Here is a 27,165-nt window from a genome sequence, read left to right as displayed (position 1 = left end):
TAGACCTTTAATAAATATTTCTTTAACTGATTTGTATCATGTTTAGGGAATTTTGTCAATACTCAACCTAAAGAGAGTCAAGACAGCAGTGTGACTTCGAAAAAAAAAAAGAGGGAATGGGACCCTTTGATACCTGTATTCACAGAAAGAGGAAGTTTATAATCTTGTTTAGTTTTTATTGGTCAGACCAAACTTAGGGCACTGTTTTTAGCTCTAGAGCTGTACCTTAAGAGCAGATACAAACTATAATGTGAATAGAAAAGAGGCAAGGCTACTGAAAAAACTCAAAACCACATCTTATCAGAAACAGTCGAAGGAAGACAACATTTAACTTGTAGAAGAGACTACTCAGTTGTTTTCAAATATAGAAAGTGTAATAATGACAGTTATCATTTATTAAACAACTACTATTGCATTGTGCATCTCATTTAATCCTGTTACCAGACATGTGAGGTATTATTAACATGTTTTTGACATGATCAGAAAACTGTCACTGAGTGAGGTTAAAGTAACATATCCAAACTCATAGCTAAAAAGTTACAAATCTAAGATTCACAAAATGATTTGACTCCAACGTCAGGTCTTATTACGTTGTGTCTATTTGTTTTTCATATGAAGTAAGCTTGTACCGGTTCTGTCTGTCCTCAAGAGACTAAACAATGGCAGGGAATTTCAGTTCAATGTGAGTGAGTTGATATATTAGTTTATAGGAGAATATGTGGCAAGGTATTTTTATTAGTCTCCAGATCTCTATAACCTTTTATTGTTGAAATTAAATGCTTTAATGTAAGAGGATTAAAATAATACTGAAATTGGCAAAATAACCTATGATTAGTAGAGTTTATCTATGAGTTACCTGTTTTCAAGAAAATGATAAAAATAATATTGGAATTAAATGTTCCCTTCAAGCTCCCTAACCCACCCTTCTCCCTGCTCCCCAAGAGTGTGACTTTCTATGACCAACTGGGGATATTTAATGCTAATGTTTATTGTTAAAAGATAAATACATGCTCAAACATATACATATACAGAAATGAAAATTACTTCAGAATTAGTGTTAATTTTACAACAAAAATCCCTTAACCCTGGTTGATTTACAAATTTATTTCTAAAATAGAAGCATTTGTGGACTTAAAAGTGAGGTATCAAATTTTTAAATGTATTAATTCCTCAACCTTGTGTGGACCACTTCAGTTCCAGATGTCTATGTAGTTCCCTCTGGGACCTCTACACTAGAAAACAGACAGAAATAATGCAAAGTTGTTTGGTTTTGACAACCTGATACTGAGAAGTGCATGTCCCTGTAGGCACTCTAGAGATAAGACAGATAATTAGTAATTCCAAATGGATCTATGAGATTTAAGATGTGGAGGATCATCATTATCTTTCACTGGTTTTTCTGGATGCCATAATCCTCTGATTTCTGTAACCAATTTTTGTGCTTCTTTCCCACTGGGATGGAAATCAAACACAACTAGAGTGTCTACTCTAGGAGAAATTGAGGGATATGGAGTAAAGGCAATAGGCTCCCCCTACAAAAGTTTGTTTCTCATTTCTTTTTCAGGGAAAGGCTCTCTCTTGTTCAGGCAGGTTTCAAGGGTTGGAAATTCATATTTAATGATATGAAAACATGGTTACCTTATTGTGAATGTGCAGGACTAAGGCAAGAAGGACTAAATAAGAAGATTTTGTGTCCCCTGTCCCAAATGATTGCAGTAGGTAGTACTGATGGAAGAACATTGGGGTGTTAGAGTTGCCCTGGCTGTGTCAGGCCAATGTCTTTCCTGTCATACTGTACAGAGAAAATGGCACTGGAAAAATGGAGTGATGTCAAACTCCCTTTTCATGCTTTACTGTTACCAAAAACTCTGTCTCACTCCCCACCCATTCCCTCCAACTCCTTTCCCGATTCTGTCCCTCCTTAGAGATGTTTGCACTGCCCGTGCTAAGTGGGGGGATCAGTCCGTTGGATCGCTTTGCGCAAAATCCACCCTTCTCTCTCCTCCCTCCCCTCCAGCCTCTGGATCCTGCACAGCCCTCCCTCCCCTCAGCGGTTTGGGGTTGGGGATGTTTCTCTCTGAACTACTAAGGTTGGAGGGGGCTGCAAGCAGTGGATAATGTCAGATGCTCAGCTATCCCCTTCTGCTCCTCTCTGGCTCCGCCAGGGATGGTCTCTGTAAGAAACAGCAGGAGCTGTGGCAGCAGCTAAAGGAAGCGGCTGAAGCGCGTGGAACCAGAACAGTCCGGGCGCTCGCGGTTACCTCACATCGTGGTCACAGCCGGCCGTCAGCACCATGGACAGCAGCACTGTCCCCGCAAACGCCAGCAATTGCAATGATCCCTTTACGCAGTCTTCAAGTTGCTCCCCAGCACCCAGCCCCGGTTCCTGGGTCAACTTCTCCCACGCAGATGGCAACCTCTCCGACCCATGCGGTCCGAACCGTACCGAACTGGGCGGGAGCGACAGCCTGTGCCCTCCGACCGGCAGTCCTTCTATGATCACAGCCATCACAATCATGGCCATCTACTCCATCGTATGCGTGGTGGGTCTCTTTGGAAACTTCCTGGTCATGTATGTGATTGTCAGGTAAGGAAGGTGCCAGGGGTCCGAACGGAGATTTCAGCAGCTAATAGGGGCAAAAAGGGACACCTGAGTCCCCAGACCGACTGTTTGGCGGGAGGATGAGAGAAGGGAGGTAAACAGTGGAGAACGTGGGAACGACAGTGGATAGAGTGGTTGCTGTTTGAGTGCAAAAATCTACTTTTCTATTTTTCAGGAACAGAGAAGTTGCTTTGGTAAAAGCTATAAAGCTCTGGCAAAAAAAATTCTCTACCTTAGAGCTCACTTATACTGAGTCAAGAGGGCTCTTGGGCACAGAGCCCCTCAGCCTTTGGCAGGAGCTGAGGAAATCGTAATTTATGAGTAATGGAAGAGGAATTCTAGTTCGTTTTCCCTAATTGGAGGGCCAGATCTCCTTCTCAGTTCTTTTCAGAGATGAACCTTGGCAACTTTCCTACTCCTGCTGGTTTGGGTATACTTTGCTCCACCACCGCCCCACCCATCCCCTTCCCTGTCACAGTAGCCTATACTCCCCCTCTTCCCTCCATCTTGAGGCCACACTCATAAAGGAAGTTTTCCTGCTGTCTCTCCACAGTAAATAGTGTTGCTTTGTTGTAACAAACATGACAGTTGTATTGCCTAGAGCAGTCAGCATCTGTCAGCTGCACATCTACTAGGAGAGTCACAAACTGAATCCGAAATAGGTAGTGCAGTTCAGGAGAACCAAAGGACGTGACTGTTTTTCAATGCCTCCAAAAGTGAGAACCAGTTGGAAGTGACCAAAAGTAGCATAATTCTGGATTATAAACTATGATATAGGAAGTTGTAATGGTTGATCTGAAAAAAAGAAAAAGTGTTTTAGTCCACTTAAATTATATCGAAAGAGTTTGTGGCCCACCTTCTATTTAGCCAGAAATTCCAAGTTTATTTGGTAAAGAGTGTGCAAGCTCTCAATATTAAATGATTTAGATTGTGTTAGTGTTGATGTGTATATTCAAGTCCTACATGTTAATATGGAATACTATATATTTACTTTTGTTAAAGTAGATAAATATTTTAACACTTTAAAATGGCTCTTAATTTGGGGTCTTCTTCCTACTAAGGGTTCTGCGTATGTAGTGAACATGGCATTTTCATATGTAGCTACAACATTTGCTTCATCTGTTCAGCAATATTTCTGGTTTCAATGGAGATCTTTAATCATTAATTGTTTTCCCCGTTATGCTTTCATTATCAAGGTACTGAAAGTTGCTTGCAATCTATTCTTTCTACTTATATATCTGATTTCTTTAATTAATAATTGTTAAAGAGTAAAACTAATTTTCCTGATGGCCTGATGAGGAATAAGATAAGTAGCGCTCTCTGAGAAAAGAGCACCATCTATTGAGGAAAAGGCTAACAACAGAAAAAAATAATCCAGGAAGAGAATCAAGGAAGCATTTATTTTTTAAAACATTTACTTTATGTTATCCAATACAAAGATTCATATCAAAGATAAAAACCATGTCTCATTCTGCAGTTATGGTAATAAAAATCATAACTAAAGTCTTGCCTTTTGAAGGGAAAATATGTTTCTCATTTTTCCTGGGAAAATTCATAGAATAATAAGCTTATAGGGCTCGAAGGGACCTTAAGGATTCTTTATATGAGGTGAGTAAACTGAGGCACAGAAAATAGAAATTATCTCTCCAAGGACAGATAGTCCATTAGCTCAATCCCACTGAATCTCTCTTAACCAATACAATCTTCCGTTTATCAGGATGGCAAATCATGATTTGAGTTAATTCAACTAAAAGGTTAACAGAGTAGATTTAGTTAGCAGGAATAATGTGGAAATAATAAATTATCCCAAATTTGTGTCCAGGATCCTAGAGAATAAGGATGAAGAGAAATTACCAAAGCATCTAGAAATCCTACCATCTGAGACATAATCTTTCATTCCTTTTTGTTTCTTGTCTTGGTATTTTCCTCCCTCATTTTTCTCCCCTCTACTTTATACTTTTCTGTAAAGAAAGAGCCAGTGGAGCACCAACTGGCTGTGAAATAAACAGATTTGTCTTATTCCAGTGTTTAAGAGATTGCTAGTTGGGTGAGTTTGTTTTAAAGGCATTACCTCTGACTTCTTCATGAGCTGGAGAAGGAGGGTGACCTTATATCTTACTGAGAACATGATATTATGCTTTCTTTCTCTGTACTTCAAGTTCTAACAAAATGCAGGATGATTTAAAAGGTCACCCCAAACACCCACCTGTGGCAAGTCAGGTGTTTAATTCCAAGGTCAGGTAACCCTTTGGGAATATGACTGTGAAACAGAAAAATAGACAGTTCAGTGACCAAAGAAGTAAGGAGGAAAGCATCTGGAGATTGAAGAAAGTATGTCTATTTAGCTGAGAATGTTTAACTGGACTGCCTTCAGGCTGTGATGTTTTCACTACCAAATGGCCAGTTCAGAAATATTACTGCTCCTGTTAAAAAGAGGAGTATAATGCTGCCTCTATTAAAGTATTGAGGTGAAATGCTCGTCTTTTAGATGCTATTATTTAAAATTCAACAAATATTTTTAAGTGGTCAAGTAGTTACAGTTTTCTAACCAGATTAAGGCAATGTTTATTGGAATATCTTAATGCATTGAGTGAATTGTGAGGCTCAGATGGCTATGATAACAAAAACAGCAAGAAAAATAACTGGTAATACAGGTGTTGTGATTAAGGCTTTTCTGTTTTGTGTCTCAACTCCGTCATCATCATACCTACATCAACAACATTATTAAATACTGTGACATAGGTAGAATTCTTACGTGGTGCTATTCTAAGGAACGCAAGGGAGGAAAAGAGATACTGTCATATGACTTAAAATCCAGATGTTAAACAATACAAATGTTATAACTATTCATGGCCTGAAAGCATTTTTGGTTTTAAAGAAAAAAATTACTTCCAGGGTAATAACATTATAAAAATTACCACAAAGATTCTGGAAAATATGGTGATAAAAATATTATAAGATGTAGCAGTTAAAATGGGATGATAGTATATTATTGTTAAGTATGTTTTAAGGAAAAAAATCAATCAAAATCACATATAGTTATAGCAGGAATATATACAGGAATATTTCGCTTATTGAAAATATTTGACCAAAGTATAGAATTAACTATAACTATAAAAACTAATATAGTCCCAGATGTGTTTATTTTGTGAGTTTTTTTTTTCAAAAAAAATTTCTCCATGTAGTCGTGAACATGGTCTATGCAGACACTGATGAAACAGGTAGAGGGTTAGAAACTTAGATTTTTGTGGGCTGTGTAAACCATCCCTTCAAGTAAAGTTCCAATTAAGAGTACCAAACGATACTGCCTTCATTTTCAAGCTTATTGCTTAATTTGGCTAGATTAATTCTCAATATGACTAGTTATCAGAGAAGAGCATTTAAATATATGGAAGGTGTTATTGTCATTTTTCTTTCACTAAAAAGTATTTCTGATTTTAAAACAAGTCCTATGAGCTTATACTTGCTCTATATACTAAATATTTGATTCAAGTTTAAACTACAAAATGATCAGTCAAGCCTGATTGGAACAGAGGTACAAGGTTTTTACTTAATTCAGATATAAGCAGCGGAGGAAATAAGGAATAATAATGTTTTATCTAACTTAAGGATATGCATGTATGTATTTATATATATAGACATATACAAATATATATGCATGAATTAATTTGAATGTATATGTCACTGAATATGGTCACTAGCAATTTCCATGAAATAAAAAATATAGTTTATTTAGAAAGCTCAAATACTAATACAGCTCACTTCCTTTTTTAAAAAACTATAAAATCTCCTAGAATATGGATTTAAAGGGAAAAACTCCAACTAAATGAAAATCTGTCCCTAACATAATGGTTTACATCAAAACATAAGAATTGAATTGTATGCCTTTCACTTCACAATGGAGAGCCTCTGGTATTATCTGTTATAATCTGAACTTTAACTACCATTTCCTATAAAGACGCTAATTCTGCTGTAAGGTCTGTTCCTCAGCGTGTCCTGAGAACACTAAACTGCTTTCCATTTTCTCCATTGTGAGCTGTGTCTCTGTCATTTGCACAAAGTTTTCATTGAGTTTCTTGTTCCTTTATTCTTTCTTTCTTGAAAGAATGAGCTAGCTTATATTTTATGAAATATTTTCAACATAAACGAATATATAGAGAATAATGTCTTCACCTTTAAAAATTATATATATAATTATAATATGTATACTTCTAGTAATATATATTGTATATTATATATTATTTATATGTACATAATATAATGGATAATACATAATTTATATATTACATGTAATGTATAATGTAATATATAACATAATTATATAAACATAATAATACAGTATATAAAACATATATATAATATATATAAGAAGCCTCCTCTCTTTTCTGCTCCTTTCTCAGAGACTATCACTATCATAAATTTGGTGGTTATTATTCACATACATATTTTTAAACTTTTATTTCACATGTGTGTTTCCACAAGCAAAATGTAACCTTTTCAACACATTCTTCAAACTTTATATATTAAATATTTATATTTTACATTAATGTTAATACAAATAATTTCACTATTTGCCCAGAGTTGTTCTAGTTCTAGCAGATAAATAATAAAAACTAGATGTCAAACAAAACAACGTAAAGCAAGCAAAAACTTTGCCCATTAACTCTCCTGAACACTTTTAACTTATCTCTAAATCTGCATTAAAAATTATTGTAAAGATTTCTCTGCAAGTGTTTTGCAAACTAAGTAATATTTCCATTAATATTTATATACACTATTCAGAAAAAAATTTTGTGCATTTGCTGCAACAAGTAAATCTGTTCATGGATATAACTTAGGCATAATTTCTCTACTTCTAAGAAGGAAATAAAAATAATTGGTTCTGATTACCTCAAAATGTCATTTAAGTGACAAATGCTGACAATATTTACTTTGGGGTTTTGAACATCTTGGAAGATCCTTTACACATAAAAATTGAAAATGTTATTTCCCCTAGTATTCCACTTTAGGTATTAATTGAAATCAAATTGTTTTTGTCAGCAGGAAAAAATAAACTCATTTCGATAAATAATATAAAAGACTATGACATTTTAAAATATATTAACAATAAATACCAAGAATAAATGTTGCGTGGAGCTTTAAAATATGAGAATTTCAAATCTTTAACCCTCACAAAGTTTAGTATAAATTTAACTGAAATAATGATTTATGACAATAGTCTCCAAACTCATTTTTAGATGTAGACACTTATTTCAAGAACTTGGAAGTCAACATAGAAAACAGATCAAAGAAGAGCTATTCAGAATTCATCATGTGTTGGGGCCCAAGAACACTGCTCAACTGCTACGTCCATTCCACACCCCCCCCCCCCCCCCCATTGCGGTCCCAAAGGCACCTCCCTGGAATTTCCAGGGCTCCCTCAGGCACTATTTTAAAGCAATGGTTTTCATATTATTTCAGACTCCTCTTGTCCCTCACCTCTCATCCTTCAGCTCACCTTTTGCTTCAGTAATTGATGTAGCAGTCAATTTTGCCCAGATATGACTTGGTAACACTTTATTTTAGCTGCATCTGTATCCCTCACCTTCTGCCCTGGAGCTTCTCTAACTCCACCAGCCTCCAGAGAAATCAGCCTGAGGAAACGGGAAGAAGTTGCCACTCCGTGGAACAACCCTTGGCAGGGGAAATGGGGGCCTGTGGACAAACAGCCCCCTCTGCTTCAGTCTCTCCTTACTTGCACAGTTCTGAGGAGCAGACCAGAAGGCACATCGGAAGGTCTGGTCAACATTTTGATCATCTCAAAGATGTGCTGCTCCTTCTTCCCAGTTTCACTCCTCCCCCATTTCTGTTACTCGCTTCTGTTCCTCACTTCTCTTCCCTGCAGTTGCTTTCCAAGATGATTCACCTTCACATAAGATCTTGTCTCAGACTCTGCAAAGCTCATCATTCCTGTTATTTTGTAACTGGCTACTATGTGTTGGCACAGTAAAATCTGATTAATAAATAGAGCTTTATAGACTCATTGAATATAGATTTTTCTTAACAATTAGAAACTCTTAAGAAAAATTCTAATAAGTATTCCCAATTAGAACTACCAAGCAAGTTCATAAGCTAAGCTTTTCCTTCCATTTTTTTCCTGCCTCAGGACCCAGAAAAGTACATTAGTACTTTAGTATATTTTGCTTAATGGAGAAGGAGTAGGCAAAAGTCATGTATGGCATTCAGTTTACTTCTTGAGTTCATGGTGATGGTAGCACTAGGGTCTCTGATATGTAAAGGAAATGAAACTCCCTATGCCTTCTAAAAAATTATCTGAAGACAAAAACTACCGCTCCCTTCTCTGCTTATCCCAAGTTGTATAGTAACCATAAGAGTACTTATAATAACTAAGCTCAAGAAAATTTCAAGGTCCTCAAAACTGAGCTAAAATGACCAATACAAGAAATGTCATATAAAAGAAGCATCATGCCGGGGCTGGCCCCGTGGCCGAGTGGTTGAGTTCGCGCGCTCCGCTGCAGGCGGCCCAGTGTTTCGTTGGTTCGAATCCTGGGCGCGGACATGGCACTGCTCATGGGACCACGCTGAGGCAGCGTCCCACATGCCACAACTAGAAGAACCTACAACTAAGAATACACAACTATGAACCGGGGGGCTTTGGGGAGAAAAAGGAAAAAATAAAATCTTTAATAAAAAAGAAGCATCATGCCATAAGCTTGTCATAGCAATGCCTTTCCTTAGCCATCCTTTTTTGTTTTAGGTCACCTTATTTCCTTCCCTCCCAATTCCTCAGGCTGAGGGTCCTTGAACCAAGACAGAAATTCAGAAAAGAAGAGTAGCACGGAAGAAAAGCTTTGCTTTGGCTCAGAACCCCTAGTGTCAATTGTGGATCGACTTCTCTCTGTTCTGTGCCTCATTCTCTCACTTGTAAAATGTGTGAATTGGACTAAAAATCTTAAAGTCCCTTCTAGGACTAAGATTTCCCGTGGCGACTTCAATGACTGTTTCTCCACAATTTTTTCCAGCTATCCTGTATAGAGAAAAAAGTAATCACCTACAAAATTAAATGATCTTGGTGCCAAATCCATTTCTCGCCCTTGGATTCTAAATGAGCTCACATGGAAACTGTCAGAGAGAGAAAGTGCTGAGTTGCTAGCTGTTGCAGTGGTCAATTAAGATAATGAGCCAAGCTGAAAGTCACAGGCAAGCATTTATTCACTTACGGTGACAGTATAAGCAAGAGGTTGAACAGGAAAAGCTATCAGCTCCCCAATGTTCCATTTTTCCCCACAGAGAGGCACCAGGTCACATATATGAGCGCAGATATAGGGGAGGGGGAAGGAGGGTCATCGTCTTGCTGCACAGGGAGCCACAAACAAAAGGATCCTGTTGTTTTATGGACCTGGGGTCCAGCAGGAGGGAGAGGAGGAGGGTTAGGCATGGGAAAGTACTGAGTCGGAGTGGAGAAGAGTTTCTTCAAGGTGTCCTGGTAAGGAGGTCTCAGCAGAGGCAACTGGGAAGGACCTTGCCAATGGCCCCTCACTGAGGAGGCCTGCAAATGGAGGTGTTTGGGGTAAGAATGTATATACACACAAAAGCATGGTTGGTGAAGGTGTGGGAGGGTCATGAGTCCTTGACCACAGCTCCTTCTAGTCTGTGTACCAAATCTGTGGTAGAGAGCAGCTCTACCCCACAAAGCCTGCCAGGTAAAGCCTTTGCAAGTGCCTATAGTTGCCCTCAAAGGTCACATAAAAGATTTTGAAGTGGACCCAGATTTCTCAAATTCAGCTTAAACCCTCATATCTCTCTCTCATTCTCTGTTTAATTCATGGGGTGATCACTTTAATATTTGCCTTCAGAAATTAATCATATTCTTCATGTTGCATTTCAGAACTGAGTCAGAGAGAGAGGAGATAGTGGTTGCATCAAATCTCATCAAGTGAAACTTTGTAAACCAATGGGTTGAGTAGGTAGGGCTCTTATACATGGTGGAGCATATGATGGGTTCTGTCTAATGAGAGAGAGAGGATTCTGTTCTAGATATCAGTGTCTGTCCAGGCAAGAATATCATCTTTTTTTTTTTTAATTCAACCATGTGTTAGCTTATCAGTTGCATATAAGTAGGTATCCTAAAGTGACTCAAATAGTAACCATTCAGATTTACTAAGAAGTATTAGGATAATTTAAATTAATATTTGAATAAGTTAAACCAACCTGATCCATTCATTGTCTTCAAAGATGTTACATATTAACGTCTTCTTTACATTTTTCTTTCCTCTTTCTATTTTCCTCCCATCATTTCTCCACTTCTTTTTCTCCCAAAATCCTTCTCATTCTTCAAATCCCAACTTGAATCCATTCCTCCTTGCAGCTGCCTCAAAGTACTCATTAAACCAACTTTCCTGCAGTGTAATCCATAATATATGCTCCTACTGTGAAAACTCTGTGAGTTTTCTCAGGACTTTAAAAAATGTTACTTGATAATCCTTGAAGAATTTGTCTACAATTATCTCTCTGTGTTAGCCATGAAATTCAACATTTCACAGTCAAGCAACAGAACTGTCTGTCTTTAAAATATTGTGTCTTTCAAAGTTTTTAGCATTTTAAATTTATCTCACATTATTCAAATATAAATTCTAATTCAGACAATTCATTCAATTCACTGCTTTATTCTTGCCGTTATGTCTTGAGTCATGAAAACTGATCTGTACCGGTGGATTGCTATCAGCAAATAATAAATTCAGACATACACACATATGTATCTATATACACTTGTACACATAAGTCCACAAACTTTACTCATAATTTAACTCCAGAAAGTAAAATTTTAAAGAGTGAAAAGGAAATTAATATAGTCGATTCTCATTATTCATGGCAGTTATGTTCTATAAAGTCACCCTGACTACTGAATTAGAGATGACGAAGATTTGCTCCTGTGGGAGATACAGGATTAGGTTTTGTGAGCCTCCAATCACAGCAGTTTCATCAACTAATCAATAGGTAATGTTCTGTTATGCGTGTTTCTGTTTAAAGGCAGCCTATTTAATACATACTTTTGATTCATTAACGTTGAACTCCAAGCCAACAGCATCATAACTAATGCCTGCACAAAGCTTATGTAAGGTACCTACTTTCTCCATTGGGCACGTCACAGCCATCTTGTACTTAGGAACACCAGCGCTATGCTTTTTTTAAAGAGTGAAATCACCAACAAAAACACACAAACGTGCCAAAATTGTGGCACTAAATAGACCTCGAAAAGGAGACATTTGGAGTCTGAGAGCTGAAATGGGAAAGCAGAGTGTTGCTTTGGGCTTGACCTCAGCTGGGAACTTGCTCATCAGAGCTGCTCAATTTTTTGCCTTTCTAGATGTGTCTGCGAATCACTACAAAAGCCCATGAATGCAGATTTTATGGGTACAAATAAATTTTAGCAAATAAGCTTGTTTGCGAATACAGAACCCACGAATAATGAGGATCGATTGCATATGCAATGTTCTTCAAGGAAATATTTTAAAAATACAGCTGAAGAAAAAAACAAGGAGGCTATGTTCCATATTAAATATGACAGCAGGTTCAAGAAATGAAGACAAGTTTTGTGTTTTTATTACCATTTATCATACTCAGAGGGAATAGCTTGAAAGCAAAATGGATTCTCGTATGATTCAATCATCAGTCTGTCACTAGAGACCTAGGTATGGCACACAAATTTGAAACTATACATGGTATATTTCATTTTGCATATTGAAATAAAATTCTTAAAATTAAATTGATCCCCTTGTATTTCTAAAAATAGAAGTTTAAAATAGAATTGGGATTATGTAATGTAAGTATGTGAATGTCTGGATTATAATTACAATTTAGGATTCCTTTCAGTTGCCTGAAGTCTTATGCTTTTATTTTTAGTAAAGTTCTAAGTTCCAGAAAGAAAACTTTCGCCTAAGAGTGAAACTGCCCTATAGACGTACAATTGCAACTGTTACTTGATGCTTAAATACAACAAGCTTCAGAGTAATTTTTAAGCCACAAATTCCTTACTCTAGTTTTTAATAAGAAACTAAAAAGGGCTCTGCCTATGGTGTAATGGCTCCAGGTCTGTGAATTAGCCTGTTTTCTCCACACTGAGAAGGGGGAGAATGCACAAATAAAGTAGGGATGCAGTCCGGAACATAAAACCCTGTTTGATGACAAAATGCTTTCATGAGCCAATGTAAAGTTTGAGTCTAAATGATTCCAAAGAATTTCACTTCATTTTTACTACATTTGGGCACACAAACAACTCATACCCATCAGATAAAAAGGGCTCACTTCTCTCAGTCGAGACCAGGGTGTGACAAATGTTTACTGCAAAGGGCCAGAAAGAAAATCTATCAGGCTTTGCAACCAGATGGTCTCTGTCACGACCACTCCACTCTGCTGCTGAAGCCCAAAAGTGGCCATAGATAAAGTGTAAGTGAATGGGCATGACTATGTTCTGATAAAACTTTGTATGAACACTGAAACTTGAATTTCCATATAATTTTCACCTGCCTCAAAATATTATTTTTCTTTTGACTTTTTTCAACCATTTAAAAATGTAAAACCATCTATAATCTTACTTTGTTTTGTGGTTATTCTACCAGGATGCTGGCTCTGTGAAGATATAAAAGGGAGACATGCAGGGCCCAGCCATGGCTGCGTGGTTACAGTCCACGCGCTCTGCTTCAGCAGCCCAGGTTTGTGGGTCTTGATCCCGAACACAGACCTACCGCACTCACCAATCCCTTTGTGGAGGCGTCCCACCCACGAAATGAGGGCAGAACGGCACAGATGTCAGCTCAGGGCTGAAATTCCTCAGGCCAAAAAAAGAGAAGGATTGGCAACAGATGTCAGCTTAGGGTGAATCTTGCTTAGGGGAAAAAGAAAAAGAAAGGCAGACATGTAAAAACTCAGTTTTTACATATTTTAAAATTTTTAAATATTTCTCAAATTTAAACATATTTCTTATTAATGACAATGACAAAACAATCGATTTTTAACTGGTATTTTAAAAATTATTTTGTCTAATCTTTTAGTTGATTTTTATGAAAATCCATGCGTTTCATTATCAGAAAAATAATCATGCCATATTTTCTTTGGTTAACTTACTCTACAAGAATGACATGATTCTTCATTCAGTACAAAAATGCTAATCTTCATTTTGGTTTACTTGATTATATGATGCAAATTATTCCACAACAAATATTACTTCCCTTTTACAGCCTGAGATTAAAAACAACCAAGCTAATTATTATATATAAACATAGAAAAAAATACAAATAAAAATGTAAACCTCTTTAGCTGACAGGTCATAAAAAGAAGCAGTGGGCTGGATTTGACCCACAAGCTATCATTTGCCAAACTCTGGTACAGAATGTGCTAAATAAAATTTATTTTCTTTCAGTGGTCATAAAATAAGAATATATTGTCTTTGACAAATTTGATTGAATGTTGCTTAATAGATAGAGACAAAGCATTTTGTAAAAATATCCTAGTACCAACTTGCAATATTTTTCAATATCAGAAAATAGCCATACAAATGTGAAATTTCGCACAAACCAGAGAGTATTCATAGATTATTAAGACAGAGGATATTACTTTTTTGAAACTGATGTTGAAGTTGGACTAAAGTAGTAATCACACAGGATTGTCTCATTTCACCCCAGGTCCCCATCGTCAACCTCCATCTCTTCATTTGACTCAGACGATCCACAATATTCATTACCACCCTTAGCCAGAGATTAAGGAGTAAGTGCTTAGAAAATAGCATTTCCGAAAAATTTCCCTCTATTGGATATGCTTTTCGGTTATCTTAAATGAGGGCAATTTTCTAGGCTTTCCCACAGTATTTTCATCTTCAATCATTTGAAGCTTTCAGGAAAAATTGAAACTGTCATCTGCAAATTCATATTAACTTCTTAACAAACATAAAATCTGTCCTCAAAGACACCTATGCGTGCACACCAGCCACTTTGCACCCACCCGAGTGCACCCAGATGGTGACTGGCAGCTTCATTTCACTCAATCTCTCTTTATGCCCTTTCAAGCACAAAGGCTCATTGCTTGGATTTTTTTCTCTTCTTTCTGACTTACATAACTTGTTTGTTTTTCAAAACTTTGGTTTCTGCAGTTCTCAAAGTTTGCTTTGAAAAATGTTATTCCTCGCATTTTAGAACTCAGACTATCCTGTTGGATAAAAAGGACTGGGGTAGACCAAGGCGTTCTGTGGTATTTTTTATCCTTCAGCTTCTTATCCATGGTTTTGCTCAATGATTTCCTAAAGACTTGCTGAAATCTCCTCCCTGCCTCACTTCACATCTTTAATCAGTCCCCATCTGTCTCCAAATGACTGCTTCTTTGATCAGTTGTTCTCACAGAGAACTTTCTGGCACGTACAGAAATTCTTTAGAGTAGCCAGATGGCCACCAGGTATAGGTTTGCAAGGAGAGCCAAGTTAAGGAGAGTTTTAACTGGATGATATATAGTCCAGCTGAAGAATTCCACAGCTCACAGAATCTCTCAAGAGAGAATTGGAGCTAAATTCGAGGATAAAAAAATTTGACTTTCCTTCCAATTTACTCCTGGAACACCCAGAGCTATTGCATAAATCTTTGCAGCGTGTTAAGACAAATAGAAGGCCTCCAGGATCTTCCATTTAGTGATTAGACATTATCATCCTCTGAGAAGCCTTTTAAAAAAAAAGGAAACCCACCTCCACCTAAGACTAATTAAATCAGAATCTCTGGGGGTAGCTTCTGGTCATAGATAGGTCTAAAATCTCCCCCAAGTGATTCTGACATGCAGTCAAGATTGAGAAGCACAGATCTGGACCAACCTATCCATTTTATGGATGAGAAAACTGAGTCCTGTTTGGCAAGGAGGTTTAAGATGTCTGTCCATATGTTTTACTTCTCTAAACTTTAAGAAGCTGTTCACAGAATAAGAAACTAGTTAAATTACCTCCTGAAAAGCTAAAGCTCAGGATGTTTCAAAAATTTCCCTAAAATTGACAGATCAGCTCTCTTCACAAGAGGTATACTGGAGTGGATAGAATGCTAAACCTGGAACCAGAAGACTCATGTTTGAAGCCCTGCTCCTTACTTATCATAGTCACATAACCTCCCTGAATCTCGTTAGTTAGCATTTACTAAAGGAATAATAATCATATTCAATCTCACATGGATTTTAGGTCAAATTAGATAAGATACACGGAAGTGTGTGATAAACTCTAGAAGTGCTATATAAAAATAGGGAATTTTGTTATTTGCTTCCCTTCCTCTGGGAATTTATCTTCCCTCCCACTAGGCTCACATCATCAATGTGAGGGATCTCAACATTCAACTAGTGCTTTTGCCTTCCCATAGGTCAAACATATTATTGGTTACAATATTTTGAAATGCAGTTTATCCTTTTGGAATCACAATTTCTGCAGAGGCCAAGCAAGGCATTGCAAGGGTGTCACTGTTGTCATTCTTCATTTCAGTCAACTCTTTCCTGATGCGCTGAGTCCAAAGCATCTTGTGGGCAACCATCATGATGTGAAGAGTATCCTAAGGATGGATAAAGGCAACTTACTTGGCTCCCTATTGATAAGTCTTTTTATAATGTCCAACAAATCCAGTGGAGAAAAAAGATGCAAACCAATTATTTTTTGGAAAAAAATAGCAATTTTTTCCTAAATGTTGCACATTTAAATTGGTGTTATAGTCAAAGCGTCTAAAGCAGAATCTAAGTCTAAATGTTGACTGCATGTGATTAGATTCATTTCACCCAGCAGAGTAGTTTATTTGAATTAGGAGAAATAACTTATAATAATGGCATTCTCTGAATACTAGCTGCGGAAATTTAGGCATTGAAAATATCATTTCAGTGAAGGGTCCCAGCTTCTGTTACGAGTCTGAGTCGCTAGTCTCAGTAAAATTGGTCAAAAAGACAAGGCTCTCCATGGAGGATGAATTGATGACACAGTGAGTCTGTGTGCCTCTCTATTCCTAACACCTTCATAATGGATTTTTCCAGGACTTGCAAAGCAAAATGTCTGCAAAATTCCTAAATCAGAGTAGTAAACTCTATAAATAAAGTAAGCACAAGGAAGAAAATAACATTCTTGAGGCTTACAGTGTTCCTGAGAACTAAGTATTCCAAGTACAGAAAGTGTAGGGAACAAGGAGATTAATGAAAGCGAAGGATTTCTTTGTTTCTGAGCATTTTTTCGCTGAAACACTGGGTTCAATGCCAGTGAAAGGTTGAGCATTTTGTGGGGGAGTATTAAACGTTAATTGTAAAATGCTGCCGGCAGTATAACCTGAACATCAGAACCTGATTGTGCCTGCCAAGAAGAACAGGGGAAATTATTACTGACATTATAATTTCATACTCAGCCCCCATCGTCTCTAAAAAGGAAACCACATGAATTGGATGAAATTAAATATGTGCTTCTGATTATGGTGGCAATCCAAGTCCACTAAAATAAGAAGTCCTATTAAAAGCAGACAGCGTTAATTGAAATCCTTCAAATGGTCTGTCCTTCTGATGACAAAAGGAAGCTTATTTAACTTCTTTGTAAAACGAACAAAACATATATCTAAAGAATAAAGATAACACATTTAAAATTATGTAGGACTTTAATTTTTTCATTGCATTGAGCAATTTGATTCTTATAAAATTTTTGTGAGTATAGAGAGAGAAAAAATTGTTAACCAAACTAATATTAAATAAGATGACACTGAGGATCCTTTATTTATTTTCTGTGTTTGTTGAACACTAACTATGCACAAAGCTCTCTCCTAGAAGCTCCAGATCTACCAATGAGCAAAACAGACGCAGTCCTACCTCTCTCCGAAAGTACAGTCTGACAGAGAAGAAAGTTAAACCATTTTACCAGTTGATAGATGCCAAGGGCAGGACGAACCTAGTGTTCTTCAGCCACGCTATTAGACAAACATGATTCCCAAAGTTTAGTACAATTATTGCAGCTCATCTTCTTCCATTACCAAGCCCAGCAATGGGATAAATTCAGATTTAAGTCTTTATTCAATTTTCCAAATTTTGTTGAAGACATTATTTATATCTCAGAGACAAGACAGATAAAAGCCAGTGGAGAGGGCCTTGATTAATTTTCATAAAACAATGAAAGATAATCCTAATGACCACAATTTACAAATATTTCTCAAAGCAGATGTAAACATTTTACAAATTGTAAGGATAATGCAATGGAATAGTAGGGTCCTGAATTAATGGGATTCAGAGGAAGAAAATCTTAAGAATCATTGCTCTGGGATGCTTATCAGTGTGTCACTGTACTGAAACGATGAGCAGTCTACTTCTGAACACCCTGTCACATGGACACAGGCAGCAGAAAGCTCAAGCTGGAAGTCAGACTTGAAACTTCTCTTCTTTGAAATTACTCTCCTTTTTATGGAATTTGGGATATAAGTATCAAAGGAGAAAGTGATGCCATCCTTTGAAAAGGATTACTGCTCTCAACAAAGAATAAGTTTCCTGCCAATAAACAAATATGTCACATTTTCATAAAAGACGTTGGTACATTGGTACATGAGTCAATGCCACAAAGAATACATTAAAACACATAAATCACACCAATGATAATTTCCACAAAAGAGTATTATTTTCTCAACAATATAAAAGCTCAAAGTAACGGTATATGAATGAAGAATTAACATGCCTATCTACATACCCTTGCCTTAATTGCCTTTTAAAACATATTTTACATAAAGATATGTGTCCTGGGGCCAGCCCAGTGGTGCAAGAGTTAAGTTTGCACACTCTGCTTCGGCAGCCTAGGGTTTGCTGGTTCAGATCCCAGGTGCGGACGTATGCACTGTGTATCAAGCCATGTAGTGGCAGGCATCCCACATATAAAGTAGAGGAAGATGGACACGGAGTGTTAGCTCAGGGCGAATCTTCCTCAAAAAAAAAATATGTCCTCTAATCTGTCAAAAAATTTACTCTAACTCTCATACAATGATAGAAACCTTGCTTTGATATAGCTGAGATATTTTGATCACACCATTGTTTGACGTTAAGTTGATATTCAGAATATAACAAATTGCTCAACATTCTAGCTAAAATATAAGATGTAGAATTTAAAAAGTCAAAATATTTTGTAGGGGATAATTGATCAAGGAAAATAGTTGTGTTTTCAGAGCAATCATAGGAAAGAATGTATCAGTTATCTTTAGCACATATGAGAAAATATGCCTAAAACAATGTTAGTATAGGCAAACAGAAGTAGCACTTTTATAAATAGAAACATTTAATCTGTGTCTTGTTGGAGAGTTGTATCTGCCTTATTAAATTTGACACGCATGAGAAGCATAACCGCCATCATCATCATCATCACCATCATCTTAGCTAATGTTTATTGAAAGTTAGTACATTAGAATTGATACTAACAATCCTTAAATACACTATTTTTAAAATTTTCATTCTTATGACAACCATTTAAGGAAGATACTAGTATTTTCCAAGTTTTACAGAAAATTTGAGTAATAAGTACAACTTTGTCCAGCTAGTAAATTATAGTACCAAGATTGGAAATAAGATCTATATGACCCTTAAACTTAAGGTCTTTCAAAACTGTTATGTCTAATTGCATCAAGGTGAGATTTTCGAGCCAGTTGTTGAGGCTTCATTAGGATGGCTGACTGGACTATTATCTTAACTCTTACAGCATATGTCCCAGAATCTCCCCTAATTGACAACCTGTTCATGACTTCATTTGTTGATAGGGAGTGGCACTGAAAATGAGAACAGAGGAAACAGGAAACTCGTCTCCTTACAGGTCTAAATCTGGAGTGTTTCCTATGTATCAGGATGTGGTATTTTGAATTGAGCTTGTGTCTCTGGGCTAACTGGGTACAGGTCTCTAACTGACCTTGCCCTTCAGCCTGGAAAAATAGAATCCGTTAATTATTTGTAGAACTTCTAATTACGAAAACTCAGTTGTGATCTAAAGGTGCTCTCATACTGTGTCCCCAACAGCATAATTTTATGCTGTGACTGGTGGATGCCAATAATTTATATCAACAAACTGATCAGGAGACAACTAGTGTGCCAGACTCAGTGCTGAGACGTATAGATCCAGCTGGGGTTTCTGGATCTGCTATTCAGCCAAGCACCATGCCATTTTCGTATTTCCATTTACCTGAATAAAAAAAGGAAATTTCCATGGGGGCTGGCCCCGTGGCCGAGTGGTTAAGTTCGCGCGCTCCACTGCAGGCGGCCTGGTGTTTTGCTGGTTTGAATGCTGGGCGCGGACATGGCACTGCTCATCGGGCCACAACTAGAAGGACCCACACGAAGAGTACACAGCTATGTACTGGGGGGCTTTGGGGAGAAAAAGGAAAAAAATGAAAAAAATCTTTAAAAAAGAAATTAAAAAAAATTTTTTTTAATTAAAAAAAAAAACCGGAAATTTCCGATTTGGAGAATGTAAGCCCCTTGAAGACAAGACTGTCTTTTTTGTTTTTAACTCTTATATCCCTGAACTTAACAGAGTAACAAATGGTCATAAGACATAGTATAGCTGAAATGTTTCAGTAAATTGAATTGATTATACTGTTATCTTAATGCTATATTTATTTCAGCTTCTGTGTTTCAGTGTCCCATTTCTGGTTTGTGAAAATAACAACTTTTACATCGTTATTCCTCTGAGAGTTAATGGTTGAAAGAAACCTGGAATTCTCAAAAATAAAATTCTCGTAAAATGGGTAACTATTGTTTAACTTGGAGAGCGAAGATATTTTTCAGGGTTATTTTTCACATTCAAGTGGAGAAGAGAACCTGAGCACATGGAGTCTCTGCTTTCTCCTTCTCCCACTTCATCGTCCAAAGGCGTCCAAATGGGAGAGTGGCTACAAGTGATGGAGCAAAAATGAATCTGGAAGAGTTAATTCTGGAAGAATCTGAGAGGAATCAACGTGGAAGAAAAGATACACTTTTACTCAAAGATTTTGCTAAAGCATCCTCCTAAGTAAATTCTAAGAAAAGCATCGCACTCCGTGTCCTTGTCTCCCCATGAGCAAAACACCAGATGGACAGGCTGGGAGAAAGTTAGCTGGAATCACTGCCAAGTGAAAGCAACCAGGCATATCGGTGTTACTCCACGGAGTCTATACAAAGTAAAGGGACACTGAAAGAACTGAAAATCCTCCCTTCTCACTCATGACTCTTACCTATAACTCCTTTTTTGCTTCTCAAATGGTTCATGGAGTCACTTACGAAAAGTATGGAGAACTAGCCTGTACAACTCCCATGCCAGTTCATTCCACATTTTATGGTTTGGAAGCAGACTGAAGGACATGAGTTATCCAGGGAGATTACCAGTCAATGGAATTCTGCTTCTTGCATCAACATGATGGACTGAAAACTGACAAATATTGGGAGAAGAATTCTCAGTGGTGAGAATTTTTTTCTCCCCCTGAAAAACCATGGATTTATTCTTACCCAGGAGAAGAAAGATGAGGTGACCATAATATTATTATGCTACCAATAATATTAACCATAATATCAGGAAGGCAATAGGAGTCAGGTTCTTCCCCCAGGAAATGGGAAAAGAGAAATCACAAGATAACGTTTAACTAAAGAATCCAGATTCATCTGGGTGATGCACCACACAAAAGGTCACACTAGTGACTAAAGAGAAATTTCTAGCCTCTGCTATGGGCCAACCATTTCACAGACATTTAAAAATGCAAAGTTTAGGGCAAGAAAAAGAAGTTCTACTTCACAGAGCAGAAAATAAACTGGCAACAAAATGTGATGATTACTCTCTATCAGTAAAATGAGTAGTAAAATTTGCCAATTTAAATGTATTTAGCAGAGGTTTATATTTGCTTCTGAAAAAACAGATACATGACAGAGTAATTGGAGAAACTAGATTTACATTTATTTCTAGAAGACAGATAATAAATAGGCCCATTTGGTGTTGACTGTCTACTAATCCTTTCCTGCCACCATCAAAGACAAAATATTTGGTAGCGTGGGCCAGACGTATTACCCCGGGAAGCAAATATAACCTTTTCATGGGCACTCTCCATGTGATGAAACAAATGTTGAATAAGTGCAACTTTCCTGACGCTCAAATGCAAGTTACTTTCTCCTTTCGACGTTGCCATATCACTCCATACTTTGCCATAATATCTAACATTAGATGGTGTTTTTTTTGAAATCACTTGCTTCCGGTCTCTCACCAGACTGAAGTTTCCTCCAAAACAGGAGGGGGCACATCTCAGTTGAGAACCATTGCCTAGGACAGTACTTAGCAAAAATTAAAATTAAAATGGTGTTAAATGTATGTTGGACTTAATGTTGACACTTAGAAGTTTTCCTGGCGAAAAAAGTAATTATGAAAATATAAATATGTTCTACGAAAATTAAACACATAGCTAGAATTTTTAAGATGTTCTATTTCATTTATAAAGTCCAATATAATTTTTAAGCTAGGACAAACATGAAATGTATAACTTTGATCACGAAGTTAGAGTATTAAACATAAAATGTTATCAGAGTTTGTCTCTTCCTGTTCAGCTTATGGTGATCTGTAGTTTATATTTTACATTCTTAAGATTTTTAAAAATGGATCTTCAATGGCATAATGAAGAAAAACAATTAATAATATGAAAATAAAAGGGGATAAAATTTCAAAAGTACTATATGATCTTGAGAGGCAATAAAATATTGCATAGAGGGATTTTTCACTAAAATATAAATCATGGTCATGTTTGGAGTCTGCCTATAAAAATAGAGTTACATACATTAATTTTTGACTAAAAATGTCGTTAGTGCCAAATGAGTTTATTACAAGTTGAAAGACAACTCTACACTGATTTAATAATCCTATTGCACTGTAAGACTAAAATTTCAAATTTTGAAAACTAATAGGACTTCTTTGCTTTGCCAGATTACTGGTTTATTCATGAATCATATTTTCTCCTAACAAGTGCTAGTGAATTCTCCACAGAGGAAGGAAAATACCTTCCAAAAAATTTCTCTGCCTGAAAATACTTAGAAAAAAAATCTCAAACTCCTTTCTGTTTCCTAGAAAAATCTCAAGTCAGCATAAGAAAGTTATAAAAGATTGTGTAATTCTTGAATAGAAAACAGTTATCATAAATATACAATTTTATATAAGGAAGACCTACAGGAAATAATTACCTTAATTTTTCCTTCAATTGGTCAAAAAGGATTTTGGACAGCTACTGTTGCAGGAATTAATGGAATGCCAAAATATTTAGACAGCAGCAGGTGCTATGACACATTAAAAGAGAAAAACAGGGCATGCTCATCAACAGTTTTGACTAACGGAATTTGAAATTAAGTCTTCATGGATCTTAATTAAATCTCTGTTGCAAAACTGAGGAGAAATGAGAACATTCTTATTTCAACTCTCTACACAGTGTTCTGATACATAATTCTCTCCAACATGTTGTGCTATTATTACACACTGCTCATGGTTATATCTACCGGACACACACAAACGCAAAAACAAAGAGAAAATCCAAAATATCCAGGTTTTTGCTTGCATAGCAACAAAAAACCAGGTCTTTCAAATGTACAATGTTAAACACTTTTGTCCTTGACAACTTTTCGAAACCTCAGTTCTCTTTAAATTAGAGACAATAGTCAATTGTTTTAGCTTCTACTAGGAGTTTTGTGAGCCTCAGTTTACACAGCTGTATGGAGAACTGCTTGTAAACTTCCTGCCCTTTATGAAAGTAATTACTGGTCCTCCAGATAGCTTATCTTACCTGGTGCGTGTTGCAGCAGTGAAATGTAATAGTGAAGAGCATAAACTACAACAAACAGATCTAGATTGAAACTTTGCCTCTGCCACTGTTATTCTTGAGCAAGTTATTTAACCTCCATGAACCTCAGTTTATTCATCTACGAAAGAAGTGATAATATGCAACTCATAAGTCTGTTGTGAAGAGTGAGTAGGAAAATTCAAGTAAACTGCGTACAGCAATACCTGGCTCAAAGAAAGCATTCAATGAATTTGTCTATAGATGTAACACTCAAAACACAGCACCTATCACCATCATCATTTAATTTTTTTTAATGGTAATTTTTAGTGGTGATATAATCACCTCTTTACAGTTGTGGAAATGGAAGCTCAGCCACTTGGCCAAGGTTACAAGACACAGCCGTCAGACTTATGTATCCTAATTCCAAACCCAATGTTCCTCCTACCAGACTATGCTGGATTGTTTTCTACCTAACTTGATTAAGAAGCCAAATTGGGGGAAATTAACAAAATCAAGATAGTTTTAGTTATTCACTACTCTGTGGGTTCATAGCATTTTAATGGGGCTGGACTTGCTCTTAAGATTAAGTAAACAGTTGGTATGACTTGACAATCAACAGGAATGGTCCTACCTTAAAAAGGAAGATTTTCATTGCTTGATCTCCTGACACTTAAGATTTTAATTAAGGAACATCAGATAGTCATTTTAAAATGTAAAATATCTCAAGAAGTTATTGAAAATAAGCACTACAAATATAAACCAGTTGACTACAATTGAGCAAGCAGGTCTTTACTTTGATGACTTCTAGATCCTAAGAATCACGGTCAACTACTATTTGAAGGAATGGAATGCATATTAGGTGAAGAGAGTTAACCTACAGCATGGTGAAAATCCAGCTACAGATGCAATGCATGGTCGCGGGCTTTGAAAAAGGGGAACAACCCTGAAAAAATGTGAGATGGTATCCAATACAAGCTTTCGTAGCCCCCAGTTCCACCCAGAATGGGTTCCGCCTGCTTCAGACAGACATTGAGAGAATACACTGCCAAAATTCCCACAGTGCAAGCAGCTGTTGTAGCTACAATGCCCTCTAAGTGGCCTATACCCATCTGTGGACATCACTGGAAAATTCCTAATTCTTACCTCCAATTGCAAACTGCTCTTGTCTTTCTACTTCTGGTGCAACCTCCTGATCCAAGTACACTCTGTTGTCAGTGCTCACCAGACAAAAGCCACCAGGAATACACCTAGAGCCAAACAAAACTAGGCTTATTAAGCTTGCTGCAGCAAAGGAGACAGAACACCACAGGGAGTTTAATTTATGTTGGCGACTTAGGAAAGGATTCAAGGAACCAGAAGTCTGTCTAGACAGGGAGTATTTAGACAGACATAAGAGTAATTTGACACATGGGCATCAGTGAGTTTTTTATCTAGGAGACAGAATTCACAGAGTAAGACTAGAGTTTTCATTGAATAAGAAGTAGTAGTGGCTTAATATTAACCAGGAGAGGGAGATATTTGGCATTTTTATGGTTGTGGGTGATTTTCATTTTAGCTCTGTTCAGGCATGGTCATCTAGTCGACTTGTTTTGTCTTGTTGCATCATGGTCATGGAGAGTCCTTATCTGAGGTTGATGTTCTATAGAATTATGTTCCACAAAGAAATACCACAGCCCAGCTGTTTGCAACTAGGCTAGCTCCCTGAAAGCTGTCAGGAGCTCTTTTCTTTCTCACTATTATTCAGCCTCACTACTATTACATGCCATCCCCTTCTCTCCTCTGGCCATAGGGGAGGGATTTAAATGGGGACCAATGTGGGAATGATAAGATGACATGGGGTGGGAAGGTATGATTTATTCCTATAGAGATTCCTACTGAGGGGAAGAAATTCCTTAAGACTATAGATGAATAGGAATGTCATATCTAAAGAGATTATATAGACGTAGGCATTAGGGTCAGGAGACTTCATCATGTGGCTCAGGCAAGCAGGCAGTAAAGTACAGATTGTCCCTATACTCCAGAAGCTTACAGACTAAAAGACAAAAGAGATAATACTAGTATAATCCACACATCTGTTACACAGCACTGAGATTTCATGTGAAGCAAGAAAAAGGTTGAAATTTATTCTCAAGTTCATTAATAGCACAAAATTTGCCTTTATTAAATACTCAAACTGAAAATTTGTTTAAAGTGAGTACAAAAGTGGCTAATTGAGAATAGGCAGAAGACTCCACTCCTGGTCTCCAAACTCCAGAACGCCTTTGAGAAATTATTTTTTAAGGAACACAAATTAAAGCAATTAATCAGTGAAAAGCCATACGTAAACTTTTGAAAATGGTAAAGAAATTCTTGTAGGCGATGTAGATGTTTAAAGGGCCCTATTAAATGTCACTCCTATTTTCTCTGCTGATGTTTGAATCAACTGAGAGATAATACAAAATGAATCAGCAGATGGAGAAGAAATATCAGCTTTATCATTGATAAAGACTTTGCTGATGTGGCTTAGTTGCACAGTAATAATGGCTTCCTAATTTGAACCCCAGAAATCCACTAACCCACCTAGTCACAGGTCTGGACCACTGGAGACCTCTGCACAAGGGGACAGCCCCTTTAAAATTTAGAACCTAGAGCAGTAGGATAGAAAATGTGTTTCCTTTGAGCAGCTGAATCTCAGAAAGAGATAGAGGAAGGGACAGATCTTTATCCTAAACATGTAAACTAGATAAGTCACTCCTCCTCCTTTTGAAAGGAGTGAATGATACAACAGAGAGAGATCAACAGTATTAGAGTCATTGATGACTTTACTCATGAAATACGAATTCAGAAGAAAAGAGTTTGATTTACTTCAGATAAACTAAAACTCTGAAGGAATACCTGGGACAGAGAACAGATAATATGAGCCTCTGGAAGATTCCATAATGGAATGGGTTTCCACAGTGATGGCAGCCATATGAGTTGACCCTTGGGTATATTACAGTCCACAGGCTAGACAGAAGCAACAATATCCATTTAAAAACTGGACAATGTTTGGGGCAGAACTACGAGGCTGTCCCTGGGAGACTAGCAATACTCTGGAGGGTTAGAAGGTAGCCAGCAGTGTACTCTCTCTACCTCAAGCCCATCTCATCATCCATTCTTACTGAAAATCGTATGGCAGACAAGGTTCAGGAGCTAATTCCACCTCCTGTCCCCAGTTAGGCTGCACAGTGGAGGCGGTGAACATTCTACCAAGGAATATTAATTTCAAGGGCCCCCTTAAAATCATTACTCACCGTATTGTTAATAGGTGACTACATAACAAAAGAGATGGGGGAAGACATAACAAACAGAAGAATTTACACTTGAGAAAACAATTAAAAAACAAGCAGAGGCTGGCCTGGTGATGTAGTGATCGGGTTCGTGCACTCTGCTTTAGCAGCCTAGGGTTCGCCGGTTCAGATCCTGGGTGTGGACCTACACACCACTCATCAAGCCATGCCATGGTGGCATGCCACATACAAAATAGAGGAAGATTGGCACAGATAGGAGCTCATGGACAATCTTCCTCAAAGGATTGGCGATGGATGTTAGTTCATAGCCAATCATACTCACCAAAAAAAAAAAGCAATCACGCAAGGTCTTTAAAATAAGTTATGTTTAACAACTTTGGAGAGAAGAAAGAGAGTATTGCTTCCATGAAACAAGAAGAAGCAATTAGAAAATAATAAGAGATTATTAACAAGCAAAGCATAGCAGCTAAGGGCCCAAATAATCTGGGCTCAAATCTAGGCTCCAACAATT

General features: G+C 37.1%; 1 protein-coding gene across 1 annotated transcript in view; it reads left to right on the top strand.

The window, feature by feature from the left end:
* Positions 1-1,998: 1,998 nt before the first annotated feature.
* Positions 1,999-27,165, top strand: part of OPRM1 (opioid receptor mu 1) — a 60,288-nt gene continuing 35,121 nt past the window's right edge. Inside the window, exon 1 of the mRNA XM_014738201.3 lies at positions 1,999-2,587. Within this exon, the coding sequence (XP_014593687.2) occupies positions 2,295-2,587 (293 nt within the window). The 5' untranslated portion in view covers positions 1,999-2,294. The remainder of the gene's footprint in view (positions 2,588-27,165) is intronic.

This window comes from Equus caballus, chromosome 31, assembly GCF_041296265.1.
Source record: "Equus caballus isolate H_3958 breed thoroughbred chromosome 31, TB-T2T, whole genome shotgun sequence".
NCBI lineage: Eukaryota > Metazoa > Chordata > Mammalia > Perissodactyla > Equidae > Equus > Equus caballus.
The sequence above is the reverse complement of the archived record's forward strand: the minus strand, read 5'-3'. Positions and strand labels throughout refer to the sequence as shown.